Here is a 21,981-nt window from a genome sequence, read left to right on the forward strand (position 1 = left end):
TGAAGGCTTTACAAAGAATCCCTTTGTGAGAAAGATATTGAATTGAAAAAATCATAAAATATTACAGTTTTGTAGAATTATAGTTTAAGACTAAACAAAGAGTAACCCATATTCAAACAGTTTATAAACGTAAAAGTATAATGCCCTTTAATAAATGATTATCCTTTTATTTTTATGCAATCCTACTAATTAAAAAAAAAATTTTAATAAAAAATTTGCCATTTTAGGTGTACTATTATAAACTTTAGGTGTACTATTATAAACTTTAGGTGTACTATTATAAATTTTGTTGCTTTATTGCGTTGTACAAAAGCTTTTTTTATGAAGTTCGGAGCGCTTATAATTCTGGATAGAACTTATTTCTAAGCCAAGCTGTGGTAAAAAGCAGTTTTATGTAACCCGGATCACCTTTAACGACAGCAGTTTCCTCTGATTATTGAATAGCAGAGCTGCTAGACTTGACTGAATAGGTCAAGATTTATGGATACAGAATCGTTAATGTTAAATGGTTCAAAATCAGACCTTCCTAATGGTTATATAAATGGTACATATTCACCAAACGATACAATGGATCTGAGCAAATATGACCAAACTGAGTCAAGTCCTCCAACATATGCTGATGCTTTTCCCCCTTTAAGTTCAGCTCCTAAATCCAGCGCAGGTCCCAACAAATCAGCCTGGGTTGTAAAAAGCTCAAATAAAACAAAACAAGCAGAAAACTTTCGACCTGTTTTATCATCAACTGCAACACAGGTGTTAAAAATTCCATATGGGGAACGTAAGTTCAAAAGTCCCAGTCCGATTGTTGGGGATGTTAACAGACAAAATGAATTAATTTGTAATATAATGCAGAAAATTGGCACAACTGAAATTAATGTTAACAAAGACAAATACTTGACAGTAATGGTAACAGGTAAGCGAGAGGTAACTGCACAGGTAAGAGATTTATTGTAGCAAGTCTTTAAACTCAAGCAAGCATTGAGATTGTAATCTCTAAGGAATATCATGACTTTGTTCTTGGAAAAGTTGGTAAAATACTCCAAGAACTTGAGTTGATGACTCAAATGAAAATAACTATTGCTCAAGACTGTAAAATAATTCGAATTGTGGGCACAAAGGAAGGTATTGATGGAGGCAAATATGAAATTCTACTAATATCAGATGAACAAGCAAAGCTTTCACATGAACCTAAATATTCCCAAAATATATTATCCATTTATCCAAAGGCCTAATAATGAGATGAAGGGTATTGCATCTGTTACTGGTGTTCGAATCAATATTCCATCTCCTTCAACAAATATAATGAACTTACTGTTGCTGGAGATAAAGAAGTAGTTCAACAAGCTGTTAAAATGATCGTGGGCATTTATAAACGTCGAGGGAAGTTTTGTAAGTTTCTGTAGAGGTAAAGTAACATAGTTATGTTATTGTAAACAGAATTCAAGATATTTTAAATCTTCATGCAATCTTAGTAATCATTTTGAAAAATAAAATCCACCACTTTGGACCCAAAAAAATAATAACTTGTACAAGAAAAAAAGACTTTATGAAGACATCGGCAGAAAAAGGTGCTTTTTTTATTTTATAAATTGATATACTTTGATGAACAATATTCAAAAAGTAACTAAGTGGGATCTCGCGGGTTCACCATTTTTTTGTTTCTTAATAATTACGTTCAAGAAAAAAATCAATTTTATTTTACGTCTCATTTTTGACGTCTCCTTTCACATAAAATTTAATAGAGAATTACAAAAAGTTTTACTAAAAAATTATATAAATATCTTGCAGAGTATTTTTTTCGTCCACGATGCATCAGAGAAATGCTACTAAAATGAAGTTACTAGAAGTATCGGTTGAACACAATGAAATTCAGCACCCTTTAATCGTTAATAACTCAAAAGCTACTTAACATACTTTTCTATTTTTTTTTTTTTTTGCAGAAGGAAGCTTATGTGTTGTTGTTTGATTGTATTGGTGTTAAGTATTGGTTACGATTGTTATCGAGTTAAAATGAGTAAATCGAGAAAAAGGTTTAGAAATTTTTCTTCAAAATCCTTCATTATCACAAGTTGACATTTCAAAATTGACTGGTGTTGCTCGATCTTCAGTTGGATTCATTTTGCGGTACTTTTTTACAAATTTAGTACTAAAAGTTTCTTTAGAGTTTCTTAAGTATCCAATTAAAAAAAGAGAGAAAAAGTACATAAAATGCAATTTGAAAACAATCTTAAGTAAGATATATTGTTTTACTATTAACTAAAATTATTTGAATTCCATCAATATCATTCAAGTGATATAATCCTCAGGTTTGTCCCTGAACAAAACACAAATTAAGAAACATTCCTCGAGCTCTTTATAAAATAATTTTCTTATCGAAACTTAGTACAAATAGTTTCTTAAATTTTGGGGATTCTATTACTAGTTTCTTATAAGTAACACGTTTCTTATTAAAAAAACCTGTATTTATATAAGGAATCTTATTGAAAAGAAAGAAATTAGCTTCAAATGAAGAAAATTTTAAGAAAAAGTGTAAAGCAGCTTCAAAAAAAGTAATTCAAAGAAAGATCCAGGAGATGATGTCAAGTACTCGCAAAAATATTTGATTTCTATTTAAGGTTCGAATTAAACATGTAAAAAATGATGTAAATAAATGAATAATTTAGTTAGCTTCCTTCTGCAACAAAAATTAGAAAAATCTGTTAAGCAGTTTTCGAGTTATTAACAATTAAAGGGTGCTGAATTTGTTCAACCTATAGTATTCAGCATCCCGTTTTTGCGAAAGCATTAGCCTATGTTAAATTGCACTAAGACATCCTTATACGAAACTAAGAAGCTTAAGAAATAGGAAATGATTAGGTGTTTAGTTAGCTCAAAAAGCTTTGTACTGTTTTCATGTAACATTTCGATTCCACACTTCGATTATCAGGTTTTCTTTAAAGTGGTTATGTATAATTGAACTGCAATGATTTAAATTTGTCCGTGCATGCAAATATAAACTCCATTTTATTTTTTGCTCACACATAATTATACTTTGTAGTGATTTTTCGGTAATTTTAGACTAAAAACTTATTTTTTCTGGTTTATTAAATCGTAAAAACTTACTATTTTTAAATGAAAAGAAGTCGCCCAACGTTGGTATGTTAAAACATGCTGTAAGAACTCAAGAAAACCAGTGTTAAAAACTCAAATATTTTTTTATAGTGCAACCACTTCGTTCCCCGATTTTATGCATTAGTTTGATGCTTACAAACTGATTCATTTAGTGGAACCTTAGATAAATATTTGGTCCCGGGTAGAAAGGGCATAAGTCAATTTGACAAACTTTTTGAGACAGCAGTATCAATGTTTGAAAATTCCTACGTGTAAGTTCATTATATCCTTACATATTTAAGGTATTTTTATATTATATATATTACATTCCTAACACATGTAACCATTTAAATTCTTGATACTATGAATATTTAACGAGATAACTGTAGTTTTTCCCTTTTGATTTCACTAGCTTTGACTTTAGCCCTTTCTACCCGTGACCACAGATATGTATAAAAAAACTTGTGGTTAGTAAAATTGTAGAGGTTGTAAATAAAAAAAGTCGCCCAACGTGGGGCTCGAACCCACGACCCTGAGATTAAGAGTCTCATGCTCTACCGACTGAGCTAGCCGGGCTTACAATGACAGGGTAATATGTATATAAATAATTTTTAGAATACAAATTAAAAAATGCATTTTTTGTGGAAAAAAAGTGAATAAAATGCAAAATATCAAAAATACTTTAACACACTTTTTTTTTACTCATCAAATGAAGAATTTTAAAAATTTTGATTTGTACTTATCTCACTTAATCTAAAAAGTTATTTTGTATGGTTTTTTTTTTTTTTTCTCTAGATTTTATATGGTTTTTTTTTTGTTTTCTAAATTTTGTATGGTTTTGCAATTCGAAAAATTTTGTTCTGCGCTTCTTGAGCTTTACTATTATAAATGTGCATTGATAGAGTGTTAAAAGTAATTTAAAATTTGAAATTCATACTCTAATTGTTTGGTTGAGTTGGTGGCATTGTGCGTCAGCCATATTTGCCAATGATCCTTTTAGACGTAGCTAGACAATAAATTTAAAAAGAATTAGTCAACGTTTCATAAGTTTCCCTAAAACAAGAACTATATATAATCTGGAGAAGTAACAGTTGATATTTGCATTAATAGTTTGGCATTATAAAAATGCATTATAAAATTTCAGAAATTTAGCATATTTTGGGCAAAATGGCATTTTGCGCACGTGATTTTTATGGCTCATAAAGCTATTCCCTTCACGGTAGATTAAGTTAGCATAAAAAGATGAGAAAAAAAAACTCATTCAGTAAATTTTGCTTTTCTTCTTTTTGTTGTACTTTACTTGACACGGTTTCATTTGATAAATTCGTGTAAAAGTTGTACTATAGTACAAATTTATGTTTGCATGTAAATGGTATACCAAAAACTTTTGCATTTTTCTGATCTAAGGAAAGGGCTCTATGGATTCCTTTTTTTGATTTTGAATTGATAAATTCCATGTAAATATACTTTACGTGGAATCAAGATACACTTTACATTACTCCTTTATAGCACCATGCCCCCTGAAGAGTACATATATGTACTCTTCAGGGGGCATGGTGCTATAAAGGAGTAATGTAAAGTGTATCTTGATTCCACGTAAAGTATATTTACATGGAATTTATCAATTCAAAATCAAAAAAAGGAATCCATAGAGCCCTTTCCTTAGATCAGAAAAATGCAAAAGTTTTTGGTATACCATTTACATGCAAACATAAATTTATTTATTACTTTACAAAAATAAATTTAACAGTTTGACTTAATAAAATAGAACTATTGCGCAATATTTGCAATTGTTTAAACAAAATTGTAATAAGTATGTGAGATATATGGCAAATTTTTAAATGCTCTTTTATAACATGCATATATAAATACATAAGTTATTGTAATTTTAATTTATTTCAAAAGACTTAACATCCATTGTAAAAGAGAGAAACATAGCCGGTGCCAAGGCTTTTATTAAAACTAAAAAGTCAATAAAAACAGTCATCTAAAAAAGTCAATAAAACAGTCATCTAAACCCCTTTTTAAATAAGTTGCTAAAATACATCAAAGTTTGCAGATATTAAATCCAAATAAATCCAAATAAATTTATTGTCTTTGAAAAAGATGTCTAACAAGTTGTAATTTTTTGGGCTCTCATATATATTCTAAGTTGTCTATGCGTTGTTATGGAGTTGCTAAGGAGTAAGAAATTGGATTAGCCAAAATTGTTGCAATTTTGGGCCCCCAGTTCTCCCTTCTTGATTTAAAATGAAGACTCCACGGGAAGAAACGGCAGGGTCACATTTTGAAAGTTTCGACTTTTTACACTTTCTAGCTTTACTAACCATAATAGCATATTTTGTATTTGAATTCAAATCAAATAAATGATTTGATGCATATTTAAAGTTTTTCTAAATTTTCCTAAAACTTCGAAACTTATAAAGGTTTAAAAGTTTAATAATGATTTATCTCAAAATGAAAAAATGTGACCCTGCCGTTTCTTCCCGTGGAGTCTTCAAATGGCTTTAAAGATTGCTTGACTTTTACGAGAAAGTCATATTTTATTTTAATAGCTTGGGAAATATTAAAATAGCGGAAGAACAAAAAAATAAAATCATTCTATCTAATTAATCAATCTCTAATTTCTATTGTTCCGAGATACTAAAAATAAAATTTGAACAGCTACTTTGCAATTGATCTGTAAGCACTTGAACAATACTTTATCTTAAATTGGAGGTTTTTCAACCTAAGATAAAGTAATGTTCAACTGCTTACAGAAATTAAGGTATCAAGTTTCGCTATAAAGTACATGCAGTAGTAGGTAATGTAAAAGATTTTTTACACATGAAAGTATATTGCCAATAACGTGTGCTTTAAATATGAAGAGTCTTTATGACTGGACAAAAGGAAAAAGAAAAGGTCTACAATTAGCTGTTCCCGAAGTTTGATGAGCTTATTTATTCTTTAAATTTTATAATACGTATTCCAACCCTCAGCCAGTGGGCACGGCGATGTTGGTTTAACGTTTAGGCGACGTCGAGTGCGACATCGCATTAACGTTGGAAATGGAAAGTTGGATCGACGTTAATATGCGATGTAATCGCGATGTCAATTTTTGATGTTAAGACGATGTTTATATCCGATGTAATATTGATGTCGAATCGCAATGTAATAGCGATGTAAACATTCGATGTATCTGCGACGTTGTGTGCGATGTCGCCTCTATGTTGGAAATTGAAAATCGGATTAACGTTAGAATATGATATTAAGCCGACGTAAATCAAGCGATGTTCAATAAAATATTTTATTGAACATTGCTTGATTTACGTCGGTTTTAGATAAATTTAAAATTTAGATAAATTTTACTACCATTTAAAACTCGAAAAAATATAACATGTTATATTTCAAGTTTCGAGTTTTAAATGGAAGTAAAATTTATCTAAATCTTAACTTGCATCTCAAACTCCGACTTAGGTTCACTCGTGTAAACCTAAGACGATGTACATCGTCGTTTATTAATGTTTAAATACTACATCCTTCATTAAAACAAAGAATAAAATAGAATTTCAAAATATAATTACGGCATTAAAATATAAAACATAATTTACAAGTTATTTACTTTATATATTTCTTTTATATGATACAAACTTTTTATGTTGAAGACCGTCTTCCACCTGTGGTCTTGTCTGGAGCGTATCGCAAAATATCTTTGACGCAATTTAAAACGTCTTCTCTGTTAAATCTTCTATCCTTCATTGCTGCACCTGAAATATGAAAAATGACTTAAAAATTAAACGTATCAACTATTCAAATAATAACTTTCATAACAATTTGAATAATTATTTCTTTAACAACAACAAAAAAAAGGCATTAAAAGCTACTATTTTAACCTAACTCATATTTTATATTATTATAATATTTAAAAATGGAAATAAATGTAAAAAAAAAGTGGAAAAATAAGCATAGTAATAAGGTACATAGTAATAAAAGTAAAGCTTCTAAAAACTGAAGTAATTTATAAAACGTACAGCACACAACTTTGCATATATTAAGATTTTTAAAAGCTTGCTTTTTTGGTCTTGAGTCTTTATTATTTTCAAGGCGATTTGTTCCTTTAAAATTGAACTTGGCGAACACATCGTACGTAGCGACGCTAAAACAAAATATTTATATTATTATTGTTTTATTTAAAGAGAACGATTCCGAAGAAGTGTTAAACTCCAAGTGAAAAACCTTAATAAAAAACTTATATGTTGGATGATATGATAAGAAAAAGTGTTCAAACTTAGCTATTTTATCTAAGAAGATTATTTGCTATAAAGTACACAATATTCACTATACCCAGTGGACATGTATCGTTCTTAGAACTTCTTAAATACACATGCCCACTGGGTAAGGGCTATAGCTAATATATCATCAATATATTGAGAACCTTTTTATTATGTTTTTGACAACATCTTTAATGTCTTTACCCCCAGCAGAAGCGAGAGATAAAACCTGATAAAATTAGAAAATGGAATAAAATTTAATCACAAGATAAAATATTTTTATGTCATAACCTTAATGATATACATTAAAATTAAAAAAACAATATATAATACAGAAAAATTTCTACATATTATTTTGAATTGATAGAATCAGACCACCTCTATATAATATATAAAAGACACCATTTTCTTTAGATTGATTTCGCTCATGAAGGAAAATTAGAACTTGAGTAAAATATATTGAGAAAGTGTTTTAATCAAATCGATCCTATTTTAAACCTATTCAAGTGCTTATTAATTAATATATCTATCAAAATCCAAATTTTTAATCAAAATTTATACAACATTTATAGATGCCGATCAAAAAAAAGCTTATAATCAACATCAAAAAAAAAAATTGATTCTGTGAATCAAAATTATTCTGAGACCTGATCATTTAATGGAATTATGTTTTGGTCAGCAGAGTATTTCATAGACACAATAATATTTTAAAAATCACTTTAATCGTTTTGAGGAAAAAACCTACATATATAAATGACATAAACTGACATATGACATAAATAATATGACATAAATAAAATTGACATTGAAAAAAGAAATAAAAATTTATTAACCAGTTTGTTGAACTCTTCTTCATTTACTATTTTTTCCTCTAATTATGCAACTCCTCTAAACTGCTTATTGGGGATATTTCTCTAGCTACTCCAACTGAAGAAGATGTTAAATTTAATAAAGTTTTCTCAATATTTTCAAGTCTTTGATCTTGTTTGATCAAGTATTTCATTAATTTAGCTTGAAATTCTGCATAAAAAATCATAATTTTAATATTATTAAACATTGTTCCATTACTATGTAAAAAAAATGTTAAAAAAAACAAACCAGCTTTAATAAGCAAATAATTCATCACAAAACCACGACATTATTCAAAAATAAAATAAGTAAACAAATTTAAATTGAACAAAAATACCTGACTCAGTTAACGGAAACCCTTTAACTGGCAATGTAGCTGCATCTTTTCTACGATATTGACTTTTAGTAAAATGCTCTTCATAAATGCTTTTTTTAAATCAATTAATTAATGAATTATACTAACAATATTATACCGTGAATTATATTTTATATATATAAAAACATATAAAAGTAGAATTTCAAACGGAGAAGACTGCATGCAGACTCCATCAGGTGAGGTTATCCTGCTATTGGTATCCAGCACAACCTGCCTCATGTTAACGTCAGGAAGGGCATCCGGTCGTAAAAAATTGCTTCAACTCTTTCATAATGGCATTGATATGTCACTATGGAGAACCATCCAAACCACGCAAGTGTGGAAACATGGATTTAAAACTTACAGAAAGAAAAAAAAATTACTTAGTGTAATTAGTGTTTATGTACAGTACCTCAGAATTGTTTTGAACTTGTGAACTACCAGAGGTCTCTTGAAAATCAACCTGAGAAAAAAATCAAAAGTAAAATAATAATAAATAAAGTTGTATGCTTTACCTTGAGATATTCTCTTGTAAAATAAATAATATTTATTGATTATTGTTTGTAGTTTGGATGATAGCTGACAATGAAATATACCTCTTCATCATTGATTTTCTTTAACTTAAATAAATTCTAGTAAAAATTATTATTATCAAATTTATAAAAATTATTATTATTAAAAAAAAATACAAAAAATAGATCATTACATAACCTAACATAAAATAAAAATTATATTTAATTTAATAGTTAAAAATATAAGTAATTTTGTAAATGGGGAAACCAAAATTTATTATAAAAGTGAGAAAAAAGCCTTTCGTTGTTGGAAAACCAAATTCAAAGGCGGGGGCAAAAAAACTGTAGGGGAGATGGGGGCGCATTGATCGCCGTAGCAGTGTTTTGAAAATTGCGCAGAACCTGAAAGAGATGTAAAAACCTATTAACTACGAAACACATGTAGAACTATCTGGCTTTTGGAATATATAAATATTTTGATTTAAAAAAATGATAAACATGAATAATTTTAACTTTTAAACAACCCTCTCAAAAGATCAATGTACCCCAAACTATGGGGTACTATGATCTCCGACTTGGGGCACATTGATCTTATATGCGTAATATTATCTAAACATTTAACACTTCTATAACTAAATCTTGTAAATAATTTAGTCAAAGGGTAATATTGTATAACATATAATACATCTAAATTTTTTAATTATTTTTTAAATATAGCAGTTAAACCCACTAGTCTAATTTTTAATTAAAAAATGTATAAATCACAGCAGCTATAAGCTACCCGCTTTATATACGTTTAAAACTTTACAACATTTTGAAATTTATAAGAACTGAAATATAAAGACTGAAATAAGAATACAACTTTTAAGTTTACAAAACTTGTTAAAAGTACAATATTTTGATTAAGAATATTTCATCATTTGTGAAAGTCAAGTTGTGAAGCAGCTTTTGGTTTACATTGTTTTTTATTCCTAAGCAAGTAATTCTTAGTTTCTTTCTTATCTTTTGTGGAGACTTTTTGTTGATTTTTGGTTTGCTTCAAAATTTTCTTTTCTTTTGACAAACGAATTTCATTTCTGACAGGAGTATCAGTCAAGATCCTTGTTTTTAACTGCCTACTTTTAACTTTTTTTTTTTCTGGCAGATGCTTTTGGGTAAGGTTTTAAAACCTCAGGTGAGATTATAGAAGCAACACTTGTTGACACTTTGTTTAAAATACTTGTTTCAATATTTACTATAGTTATTTCAGACTCTATGTGATTAACATGTGCTGGTAACATTTCAGATTCCATGTTGTTGACAGGAGTGATAGTAACTGTATCTGGAGCAGCTCTATCTGTAACTGATGATGGTAAATACTCGTCATCTTTGAAAATTTCAGAATTGAATGGCTCAATGCCAGCTACTCTAAATCCTGTCTGTATATTAGATGGTGAGAAAGCTTTTGTATACGGTTCTCGAACTATTGAAACAATATCATAAATGGTCATTGGTCTTGGGTTTGAAACCATCCAATTATCACATGCAGAATTGTAAAACCTTTTCAATGGTCCAAAAACAGTTCTATCTAATGGCTGCAATTTATGGCTGCAATGGGGAGGAAAACTTATCATTGTAATTCCGTGTTGAACTGCAAGCTCCAAGCCTTTAACAGAAATATGACTTTCATGACTGTCGAGAAGTAACAAAACTGGAGATTCCTGAGAACAGTTTGAATATTTAACAAAATGTTTAATCCATTCTATGAAAATTTCTGAGTTCATCCAACCAGAAGGATTTGCAAATCCCACACATCCAGGAGGTCCTTCCTTAATCATGTAATCATGAAACTTTACCCTAGGAAAAATAAATAATGGAGGAATGGAATTTCCAATAGCATTAGAGGCACAACATGCAGTTACCAATGTTCCTCGTTCTGCAGATGTGATTCTTCCAACTTGTTTGCTTCCTCTACCAGCTAAAACCTTTACCGGCTTTTGAACGGTTGTTAAACCAGTTTCATCAACATTATATATACAGTTAGGATTATATTTATATCGATTTCTTACCGTTTTAAGATTTTGAAAAAACTCTCTTACAGTGTGTTTGTTAAAAGCTGTTGATCGAGCGAAGCTCGTTGCTTCAGGTGTTCGTAGAGACAACTCTGGTTGTCTTTTCATAAAACCTTGCAACCAATCAATGCCTGCAATTTTATTTTTGATCCATGATGATGGGCATATCTTATTGTTTTTTAAAGCAAATTCATATGCCAATAATCGCGCTGACCTAGTTGAAAGGCCATAGTTCATTTTTGATGCAATTAGTAAATAACTTGATAAACTTTTTTCATCTTCTGCTGTAAAAACTTGTCTATTGTTGTAGTTAGGCTTGAAAGCTTCATTTGGATTAAGCCTCTTTTTACGACAATATCTTTTTAAAGTCATTCTATCTATGTTAAACTGACGTGCTACAACATTCAGTTGTGTTCCTTCTAAAACTTTATTAACAGCTACTTTCATTGTTTCACTTGGTATAGCAACTTTATTTGTTTTTTTTAATTCTATTTCTAACCATTTTAAGATCTGTAAAAAAATATATCAATAAAAACATATGTTTTTAATAAATGCTAATATTTAACATAATAATATTATGTTAAATATTTTTTAATTATTATGTTAAATATTATTCTTTTGATATTATAAAATAATAGTATTATTATTACTAGCTTATAACATAAGTAGATTTAAAAAATGAAATGCTAAAAGCTATTGTTTGTTTATATATAGTTTTTTTTAAAATTATAAATACAATTCCATTCGTTTAACTGTATTGCTTATAAACAAAAACATGGGGCACTTCGTCTTCTATGGGGCACTTTGATCCTCCGATCAATGGGCCCCGCATAGTCAAAGATCAATGTACCCCAATAGGTATAGGTAACATATTGATAGCAATATCTACTGTATAAATTGCAGCCAAATAAAAATTATATATTATATTATACACCTAACACTTACAAATTTAAAATAAAATTGTTGTTAACCCATACAGACATCTAAATAAAAATATATTTGAATTATAGTACGATTTAAAAAAATCACTTTTTATGACAAAAAACAATATTTTCTTTATTTTTTTTGACGCTGATAACCTTATGAAAAAATATTACGAATAATCAATTAGGGAAGCATAATGGTTAATTAAATTGCAACCTCACTTCTAGTAAGGCAAAAATGAACGAGTAAAAGCCAAAAGATCATACTTCCCCGGCGATCAATGCGCCCCCATCTCCCCTACTAACAAAAACATTTTGAATCCTTTTAGATTCGTTGGCTGAAGAACTTATTAAATGTGATTTTAACAAACTCAAAAAAACTTGAACATGGTGTGTGGAAGGGTGATATTAAATATATATATATATATATATATATATATATATATATATATATATATATATATATATATATATATATATATATATATATATATATATATATATATATACTTGAAGCAACAGTATAGTTATATAAATTGTTTCTTTAAATGTCTTTAAATTGTTTTTATCGCATTTTTTAAATATGAAAATAGTCGAACTTGTATTTTTTTGGAGAGAGTATTTATATGGAATCTCAAAACAAATAATATTATGCGCTAAAGCTCACACAGTGCTTGACAAGAACAAAAAATATGACTTTGTAATTTTTAATTAAAAACTACATTTTTTACATATTTAAAAACCTTAAAAAAAACCTTTAAACACCTTAAAAAAGCTTTAAAAACCTTAAAAAAAACCCTTTAAACACCTTAAAAAGAAAACATCTTAAGGTGTTTGTTTTTTTAAGGTGTACCTACCTGTAGTTGAGTTAACTTGAATATCAACGCGTGACTAGGGTTAGGACTATTGTAATTGTAATTGTAAAAATTAAATACAATTACACATTACAATACAATAATATTATATTGTAATATTACAGAAACAATAAAAAATTTTTTTTTGGTATTGTATTGCTGTGATGAAAAACAATTACAATAAGTATTGTATTGTTTTTTTTCTAACAATACAATAAAGTTCGAGAACTATTGTATTGTATTGTTTTAATGAAATAAAATTACAATAACTATTGTATTGTTTTGATGAAAACAATTACAATAACTTTTGTAGTGTATTACTTTACATTAAAGTAGAAAAGCTAATGTATTTTAACGTATTTATATTTATCTCTGACGAACTTACTATTATTTTTGCTATTTTTTATTTACGGATTTGAAATATATTGCAAATTTTATTTTTTACATATTTTGTTTAGAAGAAATTTAAGTTAAAATTATTTTTGTAACTTGGACATGCCGATCCTATAATTATGCGTGGTTGTGCTGACAAATTACCATGAATGTGCCATATATAGCACATTTATGATGATCATTAAAAAATCAAGTTATCTATTTTTAACCGATTAAAATTGTATAAATAGGGTAAAAACATTATTTTATATATGTTGATTAAAAAGTAGCAAATGCGGTGTTGATCTTCAAAATATAATATAATACGCAATCGGTATTAATCTTGATCACCTTCAGATCATATTTAGATTTCGCATCACCTAACTTGTTATGTATTTCTAAGTTCTAAATGGCCGCAAAATATTGCCTGTCTGATGATAGCCTTACTATTTAAAGTTGCCCAATTTACCATTCTGACACCCCTTCCCCCTCCCATTATGTTTCAGTGAAATAGAATCAATCATTAAATATTAGTTGTACCCTATTTCAAGGGTACAAGGGTATATAGTCGGCAACTGGACTATTAAAAAATTTATTAAATTTTGACAATAAAATAATTTTTTTTTATTACAATAACAATATATTGTTATTGTATTACAAAGACGAATTACAATACAATATTTATTGTTATTGTAGTGGATCATTACAATACACTTTTTTTTCAAATATTATTATTGTTTTATAAAGATTAATTGCAATACAATATTTATTGTTATTGTATTACAGAATTACAATAGTTGTAAATCACAAGTATTGTTATTGTTTCTAAATTAAGTTAATACAATAACAATAATTATTGTTACTGTTATTGTTTTCATTACAATTACAATAGTCCTAACCCTACGCGTGACAATTTTAATGATATACCACTAAATGTTTGATAGAAAAATCGCTGAAATTTCCCAGTGGGCATCTGTGACGACGTCTGTGCGATGTCTTATTCAAATTAAAAATCAACGTTGGATAAAACCACTAGTTTTACGTCGTTTTGACGTTGATTTAACATCTCAACTCGATGTTAATTTTCGACGTCATTCTCACGTTGTTGCGATGTTGACTTTACGTTGGCGACGTCGCTAACCTAAAACTAACATCGAACCGACGTGAGAATGACGTCGATGCCCCCTGGGCATAGATATATTAACAAACATACTGTGAAAATTTGGAGACAAAAGCTTTAATAAAACTGAAGATATTTACGTTTTCGTATGTGAAACATATCAAAAATTGAAAGTCTTAAAAACCACGTTTACAAAAAAATATTTAAAAAGAAAAAGTTTTTTTTTGTAAAAAGTTGCTAAAAACTGCATAAAAGTTCATATCATCATTCTCCTTCTAGAAGTGATCGATAAATAAGTTTTTTATGCGTTGTTATGGAGTTGCTAAGAAGTGAGAAATTGTATTAACCACAATAATTGTATTTTTTTTGTTTTACTTTTAAAGCACATATTAGTGAAAATATAATATGGGCTTTGTACTTCAATGTTTGAAATAAAAAAAACTCTTTTTTCAATTTTTAAAGAGGTGCATCACCTTAAATGACTTAGTAATTGATTTGGAACTTTCTAAACAAGCTGCAGAATTATAAGCTATTGGATTAAACGAAAAGTACTATCTTAAATACACTGTAAAAGTCTCTCACTTCAGAACGAGAGAGCAAAGCTTTGTTAACTTTTTTTCCGAAGCCAATTCATTTATCAAAGTTGGGCATTTCTTTATATAATACAACAAAATGGGGAATTTTTTTCGATAGTTCAAAGCAAAGCTTCAAATGCTTCTTTTTTATAATGGCAATATTTTTGGTTCTGTCCCCGAGTTCTGTCCCAAATCTCTCATAATATTAAAATGATGGTTGGCTTGAATAAATATCAAAAGTACAACTGAATTGTTTAGATCTAAAAATGGTTAACTTTTTACTTGATCAGCAGTAAGGTTTTACTAATTTTCCATGTTTCTATTTTAAATTTATTGTTTTACTTTCCTCAAAATAATATTCAAAAAAATATAAAAATAATATAGCAGAACTAAGGAAATATTTTAATATTTTCATATCAGTTTTAGAATCTGCTTTTCACAAATATCTTGGTAAACTTTAAATTTTGAAAAACCGAAAATATTATATTGCAAAAAATCTATTGCTTGCCATAAAAATCTGATTTTAGATTTGAACTCAGTCTATCAAAATAACTTGTTGCAAATTTTTTGTTGTTATCTATATGTAACGAAGACTGAATGTGTGTGTTTTTTTTAAACGAGCATTATTGAATATATAATAATCATAACAGGCCTATGAAATTTTTGAAATATGGCTTGAATATGCTTATGTAAAATCAAAAATCCCAATATTTAAAGAATGTTTCACAAACATGCTCAATTTAAAGAATTAGGCTCAACAATATGCTTATCTTATGGTTTATTTTTTAACAAAATGAACCTAATTATTTATAATAGTTTCGTCGAACAATGTACTGATTTCTTTCTCTTTGAATGCTCAGCATTTTTTATTCACAGGGTTATACCTTTCTTTCTCAAAATATAAGAACGCTTCCTTTTCAATATCCCAAATACCGTCCGTATAAAAATGGTATCAATGGACGTTTTATCCCTTCTGGGAGGCAAATGTACAAATAACATCCATCGTTGTATATTATACAAAATAAAACTGACGTATAATATTTTGGACATGTAACATTCTTTCACTGACGCTTGTTTGGTTAATGTTTCCTGTACTGAACTAACATTAGAACGATAACTGTTTTTAAAATAAAATAAGTTTTTTAATATATTGACTTTATACATAGCCCGGCTAGCTCAGTCGGTAGAGCATGAGACTCTTAATCTCAGGGTCGTGGGTTCGAGCCCCACGTTGGGCGACTTCCGTTTTAGCAAGATTTTTTCAGCTAAGCTGTTTTATTACGATTAAGCATTTCAACATTTTTTAACAAATGTTTCGTTATCCAGCAAACTTATTACTCAACAAATTCATTTTAATATCAATTTAACGAATAACTGTCAAGTTTTCTTACAGCCAAACCTATTTAGAACATTTTCCTTAGAATTAAGTTCTCGCCAAACACATTCCTAACGGACCTATTCTTAAACAGAAATTTTTTAGACGTATCTGATTTCAGATTAAAACCAGGCGCGTAGCTACCCTATAGCAAGAGTAGGCACAGCCTAAGGGCCCGTCGAAAAAGGGCCAAAACATCGACATTACACAAAATTTTGAGTTTGTATTTATTAATGTATTTTTATTCAAAATCATGACTGAAATGAATTAAGTATCTAAAATTTTACAAAAAAAAGACGTGGATAAAGATTACAAAAGAAATGCAACCACTCAAAGCAGACTACATCATCTTGCATTACTAGCCATAGAGCATAAAACAGCATCAAACAATGGATGTTAAAGAAGTTGTGAATATCTTTGCAAATGCAAAAGCTAGAAAAAAAGTTTTTTAGTATTATGTACTTTGTAAGTGTTTTTCATACTGTGTTCTTTTCTGTAATAGCAATAAACTACTGAATTTATGATATATTTACTGAGTTTACTTTTTTTATAAAATAAATTTACCTGAAAGGGACCCCTCAGGGGATCTTGCCTATGAGCCAGGAACTTTTAGCTACGCTACTGATTAAAACATTTGGGTTCTTCGGTTCCTGCACATTGTGCTAAGGGTTGAGCAAAAATGCTGCGGCTGAAAGTAAGATAATAACGCTTTTTGGCTTTGTTATCAATCTTTATATCCTAGTGATAAAGAATCCGCTTTTTCTTCAAGGATTTTTTTAACTATACAGGTTCAAAAGTGTTATCCTAAAGTCGAAACGTTTATTTTTATAAGTCAATTAGGCTACAATATGTGAACAAGAAAAGGAAAATAAATTCAATGAAGAAGAAGTACTATATCCACTGTAATAGGAAAGATTGCTGTCAAAAATTACTTACAACTAACAATTGTTAATGGCAAGGTTACAGTAGCCCAATCTGACAGTCGAATAAGCTTACTCCATTTATGGTTGCAAACTCTCTGAGACAAACAATTTGGAGATTGCTCAGAGATTAGAATTAGAATTTGAGAAGATTTCAACAGGACTTGCGTTTTATTTGCTATGAGTGCTTACTATCATAAAAAAACACCAACATTCTAAAACTACGAACGTCACCACAACAAGAACCATTAAATGATAGCTTGCATACCACCGCGAGAAGCCTTAATTTATTCTTTAAGTCTTTTAAAGTAAATAGCTTGTAAAATATAAAATGATGTAATTGAATCAAGCATAAATGTAAACAATAAAATCTTAGAAATATTTATGTAATGCATAATTGAAATTATTCTGTGATCACCATTCACGAATCATTGATCTTCTAAAGGATATTAGGTAGAAAAAATGTGATTTTTTACTCCAAGCTTGAATTTTTTAACCCAAATTATTCTAATCTATGACATGTTTATATCAAAGTGTTTTTCTCACGCTTCGTATACTTTGACCAATTGTGCACAGGCTCGATTATTGCCATCGCATCTCTGCAGCTATTTAAAGCTCATTAAAAAAGGAATGATGTCGCGTTTAATTTTTCATCCCAAAGTTGAGTTCTCAAATGGGTGTGAATTGGCTGTAGGCCATTATTAAAGTACTAAAATCTCATTCAACTTTGATCCGAGAAAGTTTCTTCTAATTCGGATCATCCGTATTACACGGCTTCTTCTAATTCGGATCATCCGTATTTACATTCGAAAATGTAAAAGTTTTGATTTATCCCAATACATGGCTCACTATATACAATATTTGGTGTTAAATTCTTGTATTTGGCATGACTTTGACAGATACTTTGAGATTGACCTCCTCCTGAAAGAAGAGTATTAGTTATTTATTGTTTATCAAAAACAAATATTATCTAATCTTACTGATTTTCGAATCATTAAAAGATACAAAGTTTTTCGAACATTTAAAAGATAGAAAACTTTCTTTAAAATTGAATTTTTGGAGCTCGAATCAATAAAGTGTTGAATTATTTTCTTTTATTTGATTTTTGAAAAGAAAAACCAGATGAGTATTTGACTCAATGATAATAAAAGTTTATAATGTGAAGTTTTAGTGAGATGTATTGAATTTTTTTTGATTCCAAGGTTTTTTGACTCTTGATTTTTTTTAATGTCAATTGAACAAAATTCATCTTAAAAAAGAGTACAAATACAAAGAACTGGTCAAGTATCAGTTATTGAACAAAATTTTGCAATCTCTTTCTGAAAATTGAGTCTAACGTTCTTCATCTTTATCTCGTATATTTTCAAACAATTTCAACAAGTTGTTTTTTTTAAGTTTATAAAATGATGAATCTTAAGTAGGTAATCTACTCCACGTCTTCTCAATAAATCCTTAAACTTCATAACAAGCACAATTCTATGCAAAACAAGGATCCAATAGGAGTGCATCAATGAAAGCATCACATAATTCTGAACGTAAATTTAAAGCTTCAAGAAGTTTTGGCGTAAAACTATTTAGCCTATCAAATTTTTTTTCAATTTATTACCATTTTCATCCATCATAAAAAGTCCGACCTGGTATCGTTGGATTTCTAAAAATTCTTTATTGTTTAAAACATCAGTTTAAATACTTTTGTATTTTCTTCAATAAATTTCCACGTTTCATCTTAAGTGGAAGCTATTTCGATTAGTACCAACTTGCCCTTATATAGCGAAATTTTCAAACATCTACTACCATAATATACGTACTACATCTCGCAGGAATATTTATGCGTATTCTCTTGAGATCAGCAAAATTTGTATCATACTTAGGCGCTCGTGTATTTCAAATAAATATCCTTATTTCTGCAAGGGTTGCTTGAAACACCTCTGTCACATCTTTTGCAGCTAACTGGGAAATATGCACTCCACAAAACATTTTGATCCAGATTGTACCAATATTATTATCAAACACATTTACCCTTCTCCCTCGTTTTTGAGTACGCAATTGCCTTTCGTTCGCATCATTCGTATCTTCGGAATTTTTAACAATAATATTTTTTTATCAATTATGACTTTACCAAGCAGATCAAAATCTTCAAACTGTTTTGCTTCTTCTTAGCAAATTTAATACAAATGATCATTCGATTTTTGATTTTCTTTAACTTGATTTTCTTTCATCACAAGTTTTAATTTAACAAGTTTTACCTTGATCCAAAAAAAGTTGAGTAAAATATCGTCGTCTTCTTTCCTTACTTTCTCAATCATAGAAATTTGCTGATCAGCTAAAAAGCTCTTCAAGCTTTCGTAGTTTGAAGCTTACAAACTTCAAACTACGAAAATTCCATCTCTGGAGGTGCTTTTTAAAAATGCTTATTTTTAAGTTTTTTTGTAACTCATAACCACTTAAAAAGTCTGCGAAGTGTTTAATTAAATAAAAAATATTTCTTGAGATAACTAATGTTTTTTAAAAAAACTCTATCTTGAGGTATTTGATGTTTTGTATTAGGGATGAAAAACCAATTTCCCTTGCAACAGTATTTAACAACTTACGTAACTCTTGTTTTACCCCCTATGAAGAGTACTCTGCTGAGCCAACATGATGCAAAGAGCTGCTTCATCATTATTCTCTGACAAAACTATTCTCTAACAAAATGTCGTCATTAAAGTTTTATCTGTCCCGATAGCTCAGCTTTTTTTTCCAATAGTTGGCTTAAGTGAAAAAAAGCTGAGCAAGTTACGCGTAGCATGCATGTTAACACACGGATAAAAAGTAGGAACCCTACACAAACATCTTCAATAATAGAGATTGTCTGGAACCATACAAATTTTAAGTAACCTTTTAGTCCCATAAAAAAAGAAAATGTGAGAAATCTTTAAATTTAAAAAAGCTCAGAACATCAGAAGAGAGAGAAAGAGAGAAACACGATTTACCAAATGCAGTGCCCAATTTTTTTTTCACTTTACTGGGTTTTTTTCTTTTTTGGCTAAAATATGTAAAACTTTGGTATTGCCTTTTATTGCTTTTCATTTTTTTATTTGTTTGGTATTTGGAAAAAACGACACTATTTTTTTTTCAACTCTTTAAAACACTTCAGCTTTAAAGGTCATCGGAGAGTTTTGCCATGATAACTATTACATGAAACACTACACGAATCATAACACAAACCCTACGCAAATACCGTTAGTCGAGACAAACCTACATTCTAAAGGCAAGTTCAGACAAACCTAAATAAACAACAAGTCTCACATTACATAAATTTTATATATATATATATATAATTTACATACATACATACATACATACATGTATACATACATAAATACGTCAATTAAAAAAAGAAGCCCTCAATATGGCATCGACAACAACCTGCTGTGGAGTGTTAAAAAGATCTTGCGCTCCAAATGATAGGTTTTAGATTATGAAACATGTTTGCAAAATGTTTAGGTTGTATGTTAGGTCTATTTTCGGTATATCAAGCTGTAAACCGCCTGGTCATTGAAAATGAAAGATTTAATTTACTTTAAATTCAAATTTACTTTTAAAATGAATTTAAATTTAATTCAAATTGGCCGTCGTGTACATTTTAAAACAAGAAAAAAAAAAAAAAAAAAAAAAAAAAAAGAAAAAATGAAGAAAATGTTACTGTGTCATCATAACGTCCGCATCAAACTAATTACTTATCAGCTACAAAGCTCAAAACCTTTATTTGGCAACTACAAATAAAAACAGAAACATCAAAGCCTTCTGTCTATTGGATAGGATGTTTATTATTAGTCCTCGCTCTCCTTATGTAAAGGTGATTCTTTTGGATTTATTGTAATGAAGATGTTTTCACTCTTTAAATTACTTAATACTTAAAGGTCAACTAACAAAAGATAACGATAAATATTGACAAACATCGTACGCACTTACATCGTTTTGTACTTTGGAAAAAATCACTGGGTTTAATGCAAACTGCACTTCGCAGGAAAAAAGTGTTTGTTGAAATGTAAGTAGATATTGCATCTCACATAAACTGCCTAGAGAATTTTTCAAAAATATTGGTTCAAATTAATAGCATTTTCTTTATGAATATAAAAATGAGTAATTTATTATAATCATAAGTGAAAAAAATAAAGGTTTTTTTTTTAATGTAGCATTATGAGTTCAATTTACTTCTTTCTGCTACTTTGCGGTCTCTATGCAGAATCCAGAAGCATCGTAAATAACGACGAATATGTGAATGATATTGAGAGTTTAGATGCCATCGAAAAGAATTCAGCAGACTTACCAAGACCTCCAAGGATTGGTCGGGAATTTGAAAACTCCATTAATAAGTTGGAACGTGAAATAAATGACTATGAAGAATCCCAAAATATGAAAATTCAATCACTAAAAAGGAATGTTTCAGACCTCAAAAAAATGCTTAAAAACGATGAAAAGAAGGAAAAAGAAAAAGTTGTAAAAGATGATGTAGTCCTTTGTGATCCATCGTCAAACAACGAATCTGGAAAAGCTTGTAAAGCCCTGTTTAATGCCTTGCAAGATTTGGTTGAACGACTTCGACAAAAGACCTAAAATTTATCAGATCACTCCTATCTTAATCTTCAGATAAATCATATTTCAGTTATTTGTTGTTTTTGCTGCAGAAAACTTTGCGGAGATTCATAACAGCATTTTTTGCTAGCGATAATATTTTAAGGAAGATTTTTTA

The 21,981-nt window shown here is 29.0% G+C and overlaps 3 protein-coding genes, 1 long non-coding RNA gene, 2 other non-coding genes and 1 pseudogene across 7 annotated transcripts; 3 read left to right on the forward strand and 4 right to left on the reverse strand.

Annotated features, from left to right (window-relative positions):
• The first annotated feature begins 480 nt into the window (after positions 1 to 480).
• LOC149889934 (vigilin-like) lies at positions 481 to 1,232 on the forward strand. The gene is made up of 2 exons (XM_090085194.1): positions 481 to 936; positions 999 to 1,232. The coding sequence occupies exons 1-2, from the start codon at positions 481 to 483 to the stop codon at positions 1,230 to 1,232; spliced, it is 690 nt and encodes a 229-aa protein (XP_089941320.1).
• Positions 1,233 to 3,593: 2,361 nt separating this feature from the next.
• On the reverse strand, positions 3,594 to 3,666 carry Trnak-cuu (transfer RNA lysine (anticodon CUU)). The gene has a single exon. It is a non-coding gene; the product is annotated as a tRNA-Lys (tRNA).
• A 2,965-nt stretch (positions 3,667 to 6,631) lies between these two features.
• LOC145198670 (uncharacterized) lies at positions 6,632 to 9,631 on the reverse strand (annotated as a pseudogene). The gene is made up of 5 exons (XR_016451968.1): positions 8,527 to 9,631; positions 8,174 to 8,360; positions 7,505 to 7,569; positions 7,101 to 7,225; positions 6,632 to 6,836 (listed from the first exon to the last, which is right to left on the reverse strand). The product of XR_016451968.1 is annotated as an uncharacterized LOC145198670 (transcript).
• A 469-nt stretch (positions 9,632 to 10,100) lies between these two features.
• On the reverse strand, positions 10,101 to 11,654 carry LOC149889935 (uncharacterized). The gene has a single exon (XM_090085806.1). It carries the CDS (start codon positions 11,552 to 11,554, stop codon positions 10,178 to 10,180), a length of 1,377 nt encoding a protein of 458 aa, XP_089941932.1. The 5' UTR covers positions 11,555 to 11,654; the 3' UTR covers positions 10,101 to 10,177.
• Positions 11,655 to 16,116: 4,462 nt separating this feature from the next.
• Trnak-cuu (transfer RNA lysine (anticodon CUU)) lies at positions 16,117 to 16,189 on the forward strand. Its single transcript has one exon. It is a non-coding gene; the product is annotated as a tRNA-Lys (tRNA).
• Positions 16,190 to 16,639: 450 nt separating this feature from the next.
• On the reverse strand, positions 16,640 to 18,249 carry LOC149889936 (uncharacterized). Its single transcript, XR_016452055.1, has 3 exons — positions 17,263 to 18,249; positions 16,891 to 17,130; positions 16,640 to 16,758 (listed from the first exon to the last, which is right to left on the reverse strand). It is a non-coding gene; the product is annotated as an uncharacterized LOC149889936 (long non-coding RNA).
• A 2,868-nt stretch (positions 18,250 to 21,117) lies between these two features.
• On the forward strand, positions 21,118 to 21,897 carry LOC145182451 (uncharacterized). Its single transcript, XM_080057578.2, has 2 exons — positions 21,118 to 21,276; positions 21,425 to 21,897. Exons 1-2 carry the CDS (start codon positions 21,236 to 21,238, stop codon positions 21,843 to 21,845), a joined length of 462 nt encoding a protein of 153 aa, XP_079913704.2. The 5' UTR covers positions 21,118 to 21,235; the 3' UTR covers positions 21,846 to 21,897.
• The last annotated feature ends 84 nt before the right edge of the window (positions 21,898 to 21,981 follow it).

Source organism: Hydra viridissima, unplaced genomic scaffold (assembly GCF_058129835.1).
Source record: "Hydra viridissima isolate aposymbiotic clone 2 unplaced genomic scaffold, HvirCarnegie_v1 scaffold_4, whole genome shotgun sequence".
Taxonomy (NCBI): domain Eukaryota; kingdom Metazoa; phylum Cnidaria; class Hydrozoa; order Anthoathecata; family Hydridae; genus Hydra; species Hydra viridissima.

Coding starts and splice junctions, on each gene's coding strand:
- LOC149889935 (XM_090085806.1), bottom strand. CDS start 11,554: ATGAAAGTAGCTGTTAATAAAGTTTTAGAAGGAACACAACTGAATGTT.
- LOC145182451 (XM_080057578.2), top strand. CDS start 21,236: ATGCAAACTGCACTTCGCAGGAAAAAAGTGTTTGTTGAAAT. Junction 21,277..21,424: donor AAAAAAGTGTTTGTTGAAAT/GTAAGTAGATAT, acceptor TTTTTAATGTAG/CATTATGAGTTCAATTTACT.
- LOC149889934 (XM_090085194.1), top strand. CDS start 481: ATGGATACAGAATCGTTAATGTTAAATGGTTCAAAATCAGACCTTCCT. Junction 937..998: donor AGCGAGAGGTAACTGCACAG/GTAAGAGATTTA, acceptor GTAATCTCTAAG/GAATATCATGACTTTGTTCT.